Source organism: Periophthalmus magnuspinnatus, chromosome 15 (genome assembly GCF_009829125.3).
Source record: "Periophthalmus magnuspinnatus isolate fPerMag1 chromosome 15, fPerMag1.2.pri, whole genome shotgun sequence".
Taxonomy (NCBI): domain Eukaryota; kingdom Metazoa; phylum Chordata; class Actinopteri; order Gobiiformes; family Gobiidae; genus Periophthalmus; species Periophthalmus magnuspinnatus.
The window spans coordinates 18,059,704-18,070,162 of NC_047140.1; the positions used below are offsets into that span (position 1 = coordinate 18,059,704).

Below are 10,459 nucleotides of genomic sequence, written 5' to 3' on the forward strand. Positions count from 1 at the left end.
GTGGACTAGAGGTTATGGACACACCCGAATCCCGTGCTTATGTCTTTACTGCATATAAGTGTATCATTATTAAGCAGCATAATAGTGCCCTCTGTTGGTTGACTCACAGTAGTGGGTGGCCATGCCTCCTTGATGATGCTCAATCTTCTTAGATCTCAGACGCTAAGCAAGGCCTGGTTAGTGCTTGGATGGGAGACCGCTGGGAATACCAGGTGCCACTGAGGGGCAGCAGTGACACTACAAATTGTTCTTCACTTCCATCTTCCACAGGGCAGCAGTAGTGAAAGGGGGGGTGTCAGGTGAGTGTCCCGTACCTGAACAGAGAAGCAGAGATGTCCCAGTGCTGTGGAGTTTGTGGGTGGGTCAGAGGTGAGGAGGAGGTGAGGAGGGGGATGGGGTGAGGGGGCTGGGGGGTAAAGGCGGGGGTGTTCAGGTGAGTGTCCCGTACCTGAGCAGGTCTGGAGCAGAGGAGCAGAGATGTCCCAGCTGAAGGAAGCTCAGGGGTCCCAGGAGCTGTACTCTGACATGGCAACTGTCAGCTCCACTGCAGGTAAGAGCCAAAAAACAATACATTATATTACAATAATTTTATTACTGAACATGGTGAGGTTTATTACATAAAATACTGATTATTTGGTAGCGGGTTTTTGTATGGTATGGTAAAAATGACCATGATGGCCTTTTCTGTGAGTAAGTGTTAAGAGTATAACAAAAAGTAGTCGTTGGCGCACATTTTAAATAACCTTATGGCACTGTGGAACATCAAGGACAGATGAGTTCTATGCCATACTGTGGAATATTATTTCCAAAGGAACATTTCCATGGAGACAAACAGGTGGAGACTCTGGGCCAAATAAGAACCAGGTTTGTGGAGATGGAATCTCACGGACAATGTTTTTCCATGTTTTCAGCATAATAAAACATAAAAACAAACATGCTTGGCTAAAAACGTACATGATGAGGCAACTGATGTTCCATTTGAATGTTGTTATGTTTTGTTTTTTATTTTGATATTAATAATGCTGATTAGACTAAAGAAAGAAAACAAAATTTACAACTATAACTTCAAAACAAACTTTTAGCAAAAACTAATTGTTAAAGGGGAAACAAATAGACTTTAAATCTCATTATAATGGTTTAATTTGTTGGTTCGGGCCCATCAAGAAATTGCATGCAAATCAAGATAATTCTAGTTGTACAAGCTCTACAGGAGTTTAGATAGCACCTCTCCATTAATTTGATGAGCTCGGTGAGTGGACTGTCTTTGCAGATTAGTCACTTTGTGCTGTAATCTTGCTTAAATCTGGTCGTTTCTGGTGTCTGCTTCTCACGAGTGTTTGTGTTCCTCTAAATCTGGGGGATCTCGGGTGTCCATTCTCCAGCCGGGCACACCACAGACGCATAATCCCTCTTTTGGACTACTTTTGGGACCGTTTTTGGATTGTGCTGTCCTCTCTGTCCTGAAAACAGATGTTGGGAAGAGTGAGGGTATCATCAGCAGTTGGTGTTTTTTTATTGGCCTATTATGGACTTTTATGACAGATATAAAACCTTCACAGTGGTGAGCAAGTGGTGCAAAAGTAAGTTTAGTTGTGGATCTGGCAACCCAAAGGAGCTCATTCAGCATTCAAAACACATTGTAATTTAGATTTGTTGACAATAAAACAATCTGCTTTCATCTTGTAAGTAAAATGACTGGTTGATTTGAACATATGTACTTCATATCTGAGGCGACAGATCGGTAAACTGGGTTTAAAAAAAAAAAGCTCTATGGAACTTTCTGGTGGAGAGTGTGCCGCCTATCTTGATGGAGATGTTGCTGCTTTGCATGGAATGTTACACTGTTGTATTAAATTATCTTGCCTTTATTCAATTACAGGTGTGTTTAATAGCCTTGAAAAAAAACATACATTCTTCCTGAGTGTGCCCCCTCTCTACAGATCTGATCAGTAACTTGGCCAGGGGGCTTCACTTGTCTCTATTTAGAAGTTTAGAAGTTTGATGCTGCAAGCGAAACAATGACTCCATGTCCACAACCAGGTGGTGGACCGTTTAGCAAAAAAGTTACATAGTGCGTTTTTAATAAACAATCCTTCATATCCCATCTGGGTTTATAAGGTTGTACTTGACTCTATAAACATACACAGTATAAGATTTTGCCACCTCTTTTTGAGTCACATTTCCCTCTGACCTGTGCACAGACATAGAGCCTGAGAGGAGGCCTCCCCTGTATGGGACCCATGTTTTGCCTGGTCCCAGTCGGAGGGGCAGAGCATACCCCTCTCCCTCCCGTAGACGACACCGGACCACCTTCAGCCACAGGCAGCTGCAGCAGCTGGAGGAGGCCTTTGGGATGAATCAGTATCCAGACATCTACCACCGAGAGGAGCTGGCCCGAGACACCAAACTCAATGAAGCGCGTATACAGGTCAGAAACAAAATCTGTCTGTGGGTTTCAGAATTATGAATTCTTAGGACAGTTGCCATAGCAATAGATAATTTAAAACAACATATTATCTTTTGAATGCTGAGAAGTACTCAAAATGTCACCTATAACAAAAAACTGAAATCCATAAATACAGGCTTGCACAGGTCTAATTTCACTTTTTCGTATCCACTGAACATGGTAATAATAAGTGATTATATTTTACTATGGAGAAAATAAAAAAGTTATTGCATGCAGTGTTACATAAAAACATGGCACATTTTAATTTAAATATTATATGCAAATAATGCTTAAATTAAAGTAAAATCCAAATGTGTTAAAAAAATGTTTTTTTAGTATATATTTTTCATAATTGTAAAAGTATGCCCTCTCTAGATATTAGGCCTATTTGTAAATGCATGTATAAATAAATAATAAGATTTTACCTGAATAAGTAAAATAAGATGCAGCCTATTTTTCAATATTTCAAAAAGAAATCTCCAGAAATCTTGAGCCTGCATATTTTTGTTAGGCACTGGATGTACAAAAACCTATTATTATGTAAACCTATATATTTTAGTAAGACCCTCCCCCCTCTGCCCATCTGCCTCAGGTTTGGTTCCAAAACAGACGAGCCAAGCAGAGGAAGAAGGAGCGCGCGTCCCAAAAGGTGCTCTCTGTGCTGGGGGGACATAGGGCTCTGCTGGGGGGTGTCTCTCTACAACCAGGGGCCATCAGTCGTCAGTTCTACCCCCAGCCGCTGCCACATCTGCCCCGCCTACCCCCCATGCTCCAGGCTGGGCCGTACCCCCGACATCCCTGTACCACTGGGGGGCACCAGAACACCCCTCAGCTGCAGCATGAGGACTGGTATGGGCCGCTCCGAACCAACCTGCCCCCTCCTGTGTTCTCGCTGGCCTCTGTGCAGCCGCTCGATACTGCCCCCCATTGGAGCTAAAGGGAACGCAGTCAGGGGTTTCATCTGGTATTTTGTCTTGAGGGTTTAAGGTCACTCAGTAAGGTAAAAGCAATAAGAGTAACAGTTTAGATAGTCATATATTGCACAAGAACTCATTTGTTTTAATCCCCTTTTCCTTGGTTTATTGGGAACTTTTACTGAAAATGTATCAAAAATAATATTGCAGAAATTAGTTGTCTATTTTTGTTTCACAGTTTTTTAATAATTTTCTGATTGATAATAAAAAAACAAGAAAGAAATCTCAGTTAATTGTAAAGTTTATTTTACAATATATATTCGACATAACAGAGACAACACAGTTGCATCTGTGATGTTTTTACACTTTTAAATAGCTACATTCAGTCATCTGAATGAATCAAGTCAACACTGACACATAAACAGATTTCACACAAATGTACGACACGTGAAACAGCTATAAATGTTTAAATATTTAGACACAGATCTCACATTTTGAAATGTATCTGTGCTAAAGGCAGCAAACATCTGAAGAGCCATAGATTTATATAGAAAACTCATAAAGCTTTTCTAAAGATTTTACAGAGTTAAGTAAGTAAAAAGGGAAGTCATATGAGAGCTACAGCATAACATTGTCAATGATGAAAAGATTTGACAGTGACAATTTTCACTGTTATATATTTGTGATACTTACAGAGTATGATGGATATTTGTGGTATAGTTCACAAACCTATACAGCTCTCACTACTACGTTTGGGCTTGAGCCCACTGGTGGATTGGACCAATCACAGAGCAGCACTGTGGTCCAAACGACCCAAAACAAACATGGCGACAAAGGTACATAAACTGCTAATGACTTGATTTTAACAGAAAGATTATATGGTGAATATTAGCAGACCATTTTAGCAAACAGAGCATTTGTGGATGAGAAAGACGTCTGTGCTTTTCTCCAAACAGGATGTGGCAAAAATTTGATTGATCAAATAAATCATCAGTAGCTTACCACACTAGAAAATACTAAACTGGTTCTACTAAACTTTTGCTTACAGTGTAAAAAGTTAAAAGTGTACATTCACTCATAAATGGTTCTATTTTCTGAGTTGGACTGAAATACTGCATGAGTGTGACACTGTAAACCAAACAACACTCTGCTGTAAAGACTAAAGGCCACAAAGATCAACTTCCATTATCGCACAAAGCACAAAAATCCTTCAATCATTTGGTCCATGAAGCTAGTTCAAAAGCCACAGTGTAAAATATAGTTTGGCTTTTTTGATAATTGTCCCATCTAGAAATTAACCAATAAGGGGAGGGACTGTAGCTTTGACAGTCCCCTTTTTGATAATAGAAAAAGATGGACCAATTGAATCTGACATAAAACCAGTTACGAGCCTGAAATGGTAACATACCTTAAGTAGCTTCTTAATTCAGGGTCTATCTAATAAATGGGGCTAATTTGACATGAGTGTATCCTGTCCCTGATCAAACCCACTATTCAAATCAGTGCAAACAAGGCAGAAGATGACTGTCATTGCAAACTACAGAAAATGAAAAGTCAAAATGGTCAAATAAAAAGAACAACATCAAAAACTTAAAGCTATAAATCTAAGAGGCAGTCTTGTGCGTGGTTTCCCAAATCTCCAGTTGAACCTGTACAATAATAGGGTTTCTCAAAGTATACAAGCTCCTTCAGGTGGTACTTGGACAGCTCTTCAGTTTGTGCATTTGTCTAATTTAGAGTCACTTTTATCCACTGAATTAGAACTACAGTGGAAATGATGTAGTCCACTTTTCCACTTGGTTTATCTCTAGATTACCTCTGGAATAGTCCTGTTATAGATGTAGGTTTAGATCTGGTGGGACTCAGAAATCCAAATCTTTCCTTTGGTGTGAAAAGACTGCGAGTCACTTTACTATATATACTATAATTTTGGCTCATAAAAGAGAGTTGCTTTTGTTTTCAGACCTAGTTCTTTGTTCATAGTGGTGGACAATATTGACAAAAATTCATAGTTAGATAATCAGATGATGTTTTTGCAATCCATCAGAAATCTGCAAAGAAATGCATCACTGAATATCATTGAAACCAGTAAAGATCAGATTAGTTAAGTCATCCAAAGAATATAAAGTGTTATTTCTGTAAATTTGTGCTTAATTTCACAGTCCATTTCAAACTGAGCGCAATACTTGAAACTCAACCAAGACATTTTATAGGAATGTTTTGGCACATTTCTGATGGATTGCAAAATATAATTAATCTCTATCAGGCAAATCCAAAAACGATTAAGATATTTATTTTTGTTAACATTGCCAACCCACATAAAAAGATATTATCTTGTAGACCAGATGTTCTCAAACTGTGGTACGCATTCTAGTTCAGGTGGTTCACAGACTCTCATTCAGTGTTAACTTAAGTTTCAATTTGATCGATATTTTTATCCTCCTTTGGGTTAGTCCTTGTTTAGAGCTTCTGTAGCAATCACAGTCAAATTTTAGACCTGATTTAGCCCTAGTTTGGACCTGTTATAGTCCTGGTTTAGATCTGGTCCTGTTTTTTTAAATTAGTTAGCATACTGACTCAGAATGCTAACAAATTTTCTTAGGTGGTACTTGGTGTGAAATGTTTGATAATCACTGTTGTAGATGCTGTATCACTCACCTCTTGTTCTAAATTGCTAATTCCTGGTGACATTTAAGTGTGTGCTCACAGTCTTGTAGCTGAAATAAGTCCATAGCGCCCCCCGATGGTCGCAAAGGCTCACAAACTTTACTCCAGTGATTTGGCAAACTCTGCGTAGTCGATGTATCCATCGTTGTTTTTGTCGTCATCTTTGAGCACATCATCAATGAGGCTGATCAGATCCTCCTCCTTCATTGGCGCACTGTTGTCTCCTCTTTCCTGAAAAGAAATAATAATTACTGTATTTTCCAGTTCACAAATTTTTTAAGTCTCTTATGTATAAACCTTTGTCCAAAGTAAACTAAACTATGCTAACTAAACAAACTTGCCATTATGGACCACACCAAGTCTGTAATTATAATATCAGTCTATCTATTGGCGGTAATATCTTTCACCACACACACAAATCTTCTCTTTGCTCCTTTTATTCTTGGGTTTCAAGCAAACGATTCCTTCCCGAGTTGAAAGATTTGCTATGGCAATGGTCCTTTTGTTTTAGCAATATTATAGCTTTTGAACTGTGAAAGTCCTGCAGTCTGCAGTACCTCCTTGTGCACGTGTGTGATGGCAGTGGCCAGCTCCAGTCCGTCCAGCAGGTCGTTGCCATCGTAGTCGTGCATTTTGAAGTAGTGCAGCTGCAGCTCCTGAGGTGTCATGTCTTTCTCTGGTTTGTCAATCACACCCTCCAAATGCTCCATGATGTGACTAAACACAAAGTAAGAAATAATAAAGTGCATCTTAACCTTAAAATATAGGAAGGTCTAAAATTCTCCCCAAACATTTCTTTACTGCTCCTGTTATTGCTCCTGTTATTGTTGAAAACATAATTGTCGTGTCCAAATCAATTTTGTGGTAAAGATTGAAAATATCAACAATAAGTGATTTTATTCCTCAAAAAGTACTTAGTAAAAAGTTTCAGATTTGAACCACCTGGGCCACAGTTTCAGCATAAATGTGTGGGTCGCAGATGACATAACAATATTATACTTCTTTAAGTTGCTTTATGCAATTTATTTATTGGAGGGTCTGCTAGCTGCTTGTCTCCATGGAGATGTTATGGTTTCCTGAGAATATCCCATAGTTTAACATTATAGTTATTCCTCTCCATAAAGGCCAGCAGCTCACAACCCCAGTCCAAGTTATGGGTCAGATCTGTGGAGAGGTGAGTCTGCTCACAGTAAGTATACATGTTTATTCAATCTTCTATTTTCTTTGGTTTAAGTGTAATTTTGCTGGTAGATAAAGTGAAATATGCAGTAACTAATAAATGGAAAGGTTCAACATTTGTACATTTTCATTCTCAGACTCAAGAATACAGAAGACAGTATTCCTGTAATTAAATTACTATTTTCATAACAAATGAACATAATGAAATGAAGATTGTTGAACCTGCTTTATTATCCAACCACAGACATCCTCACTGAACCAAACCTTTCTGATGTCACTGTTATGTCATCATGCTATAAAGTTCATGCATTTGTTTGAATAAGACTTTAGTTCATTAACGCAGGTCACTCACTCTTGGTCCTGAACCATGTTTTTGTCAAAGCGGCCATGGGCAGAAACATGGACTGCCTCCCCAGCTGCTTGCCCCTGCTGCTGCTCATGTTCCCCATGAGAGTGAACTGTCACCAGGCAACAACACAAGACCACCCAGAGGCTCCCATAATGCGGAAAAGACCTCTTCATACTGTAAAAGAGAGCATGCATAGTTATTAAGTCATCATGGAACATAATTGAAAAGGGGCGGGCGGATATTCTCACAATTTGAGTGAAAGTAAGGATCAGCATAGCTAAAATGTGACATTGATTTAATTATTGTACAAAAATGAATAAACACACGTTTTATAAATATTCAAACTTGGCCAATATCACAACTCAGTATAAGACCATTATTACTAGGATCATTTTTGAGTATGAAGATTTGTAAACCAATAATTTCTACCTCAACACCAGTCAACACAATACAATGTGTTTGTGCACATGGGAGATTTAAGGCAGATTATTAGACATTGTTACATTATTAATACTTCTCCTTCAAAATTCTTCATTTCTGCACTGCATGAATGGAACATTTTTTTTATCTTGATTGTGTTTTTAATAACATAGAAACAACATAAACCTATATACATGTTTTTATCTTGTGATTACATATCTTTCAGACATAGCCATGATAAAATTGAACCACTATCTGGGTACATTTTTGTTTGCTCATTTTGTTTGCTCAAATCTTCGCAGTTACGTCGAGATTCATTCCATGCGTCAGTTTGCCTAAAATACGGCAGGAAGGCTGCTTGAATTGTTATTGTAAATGGTGTATAAAAGACTTAAAACATTTTTATCTTACCTGATACAGAAGACAGTTATGTTGTTGAACTACAAGTGAACGGTTTTAGCTTTTTGGACCTCGTGCTTTGCCGTTGGGGACTGGGACACGACAGCGCACTCTGATTGGTCATACAAATCAAAGAGTGTAAAGTAGAGACAAATAGTAAAAAAGCATGTATCCTGTTATGTCATTTCTTTTATGCATTTTATTGTATCAAACCTTGAAATACAATACAATACACTACACACTAAAGTTGGCCTCAAATAAACAAAACAAAAAACTGTTTTGCTATTTATTAAATGTATCGCGCTATTTTAACATCACATCAATTCATTTTAAATTCACTTAGCATTACCTTCAAGACTAAAATACCTACTTTTCTAAACACAGAAGCTTCCTCAGGTGAAGTATTTATATCGTAACAAAGGTCTTCACAGACTAACATGCTGTCCGCTGCCTGGTATTTAAATATTGATTTATTTTAGCACGACTTGGCTCATTTCCGAAATAAACTGAATAGAGCGGGAAGTTCTGCACCCCTCCAGATACAGTAACCACCCCATACAGAGTCTGGGGATATGAATGAATAAAAGTCCAGCCACGTCCATTACAACCTGATTTACTCTGCACCGCACTATCTTGTCTACATAAAACATCTTTGTGTGTCTCTCTTTGTTTCGCCAGCAGGGGGCCCTTCCATAGCATCAGCTGTTCTCCTCCACACCACCATCACACCGGTCAGCAGCAGAGATGTCCCGACGACTGTCTCTGTCCGATGCGGAAAGGTCACCGTATATGAGAGAAAATGACGTCCCCAAGTCTTTGTTCAAACGGCTGGAGGTTATTTCGTTATTTTAAAGATTGTAGAAAGTTCCTAGCTCTTTAGGTAGTCTTCACAGTGACCAAATCCCTGTGCGTGTTTACGTGCAACCTGTAGCCTCCTGTCATGTGTGTGCCTCCAGGTAGAGTCCCTTATTGCACGCTAACACAATTGAGCTTTTTTTGTTTTGTTTTTTGCTTTAAGCCTATTTTAAAAATGCAATTTAAAAAAATATATATATATATAACAGAATGACATTTAATAATTGTTTGAGAAATTGACAAATAAATTGACTAAAGAAATGATGAATTATACAAAATAATAAATTATAACAATATTGTTATTTATTGTGATTCTTATGAGAAGAAATACCACGATTTTATCCTAATTCACTTTTTTGTATTCACATTATCTAATAGATCGCCTAATACAATGTTATTATTATTTTCTAGTTTTTATGACTTTTTAGTGTGTACACTTAAGTTCATAGTATGTAACATTTTTGCCCCTCAAAAACAGACTAAAGTAAAAGCATGTGTTTTTCATTATGTTTTTATTGAACTGAAAAACAGAAAACATGCATCCTTACTCCAATCAGGCTTGCATCTCCACAAATCTGACTCTTACTTGTCCAAGCATGGAGGTGGGTCTCTTCTTGCTTGTTTCCATGGAAATGTTGTTCCTGTTACTATAGTATTGCACATTATGGCATAAAACTACCTCCATGGGGAAAGTTCCAAAGTATGGTTTTAACTTTTTATTTCAGTGGAATCATGCAGTTTGCTTTTACATACTACATACTATCACTTTAACTTATTCATCTTGACATCCCTGAAGTTGATGCTAGCCTGTGCAGCAGGAGTAGCTCTTGTCTGTATTGTTGCTCTTGTTTTTGAGCTCACCCTGATCCTGTTAAAGTGTTAGCGTTTAAAGATTAGCATCATAGCTCAGAGCAGTATAGGCCCACACTCTTTTAGTCACAGCAGCAGCAGCAGATCAAGCCCAGTCCAAATGCCATGTTCTTTTCAAACACTGACCTTTCTCAACCAAAGCCCAATGCAAACCAATGCAGCAGGTTCAATATTCACTATTACAAAACTATATGGGTGGATGGCACTACATTAGGTTGGCCTGGAGGAGGACCATTGTCTTAACCAGCATAGAAGTGTATTTAGAATTACAAACGACTTGTTATGGCAACTGAATACATACTCAAGAGCAGATAGAGGTGATGGACATACAATCTTAGCAAATGTTTTGGATAAAGGAAC

General features: G+C 38.2%; 2 protein-coding genes across 2 annotated transcripts; one reads left to right on the forward strand and one right to left on the reverse strand.

The window, feature by feature from the left end:
- The first annotated feature begins 477 nt into the window (after positions 1–477).
- Positions 478–3,383, forward strand: prop1 (PROP paired-like homeobox 1). The gene is made up of 3 exons (XM_033979283.1): positions 478–550; positions 2,202–2,428; positions 3,039–3,383. The coding sequence occupies exons 1-3, from the start codon at positions 478–480 to the stop codon at positions 3,381–3,383; spliced, it is 645 nt and encodes a 214-aa protein (XP_033835174.1).
- Positions 3,384–3,645: 262 nt separating this feature from the next.
- mcfd2 (multiple coagulation factor deficiency 2, ER cargo receptor complex subunit) lies at positions 3,646–8,496 on the reverse strand. Its single transcript, XM_033979764.2, has 4 exons — positions 8,387–8,496; positions 7,559–7,729; positions 6,585–6,744; positions 3,646–6,258 (listed from the first exon to the last, which is right to left on the reverse strand). Exons 2-4 carry the CDS (start codon positions 7,726–7,728, stop codon positions 6,127–6,129), a joined length of 462 nt encoding a protein of 153 aa, XP_033835655.2. The 5' UTR covers position 7,729; positions 8,387–8,496; the 3' UTR covers positions 3,646–6,126.
- Positions 8,497–10,459: the final 1,963 nt, after the last annotated feature.

What these genes read in the sequence shown, in the direction of transcription:
- prop1 (XM_033979283.1), top strand. Translation starts at nt 478, where the DNA reads ATGTCCCAGCTGAAGGAAGCTCAGGGGTCCCAGGAGCTGTACTCTGAC. An exon ending in AACTGTCAGCTCCACTGCAG is followed by an intron (nt 551 to 2,201) that starts GTAAGAGCCAAA and finishes ACCTGTGCACAG; the next exon opens with ACATAGAGCCTGAGAGGAGG. An exon ending in TCAATGAAGCGCGTATACAG is followed by an intron (nt 2,429 to 3,038) that starts GTCAGAAACAAA and finishes CATCTGCCTCAG; the next exon opens with GTTTGGTTCCAAAACAGACG.
- mcfd2 (XM_033979764.2), bottom strand. Translation starts at nt 7,728, where the DNA reads ATGAAGAGGTCTTTTCCGCATTATGGGAGCCTCTGGGTGGTCTTGTGT. An exon ending in AACATGGTTCAGGACCAAGA is followed by an intron (nt 6,745 to 7,558) that starts GTGAGTGACCTG and finishes CTTTGTGTTTAG; the next exon opens with TCACATCATGGAGCATTTGG. An exon ending in TCACACACGTGCACAAGGAG is followed by an intron (nt 6,259 to 6,584) that starts GTACTGCAGACT and finishes ATTTCTTTTCAG; the next exon opens with GAAAGAGGAGACAACAGTGC.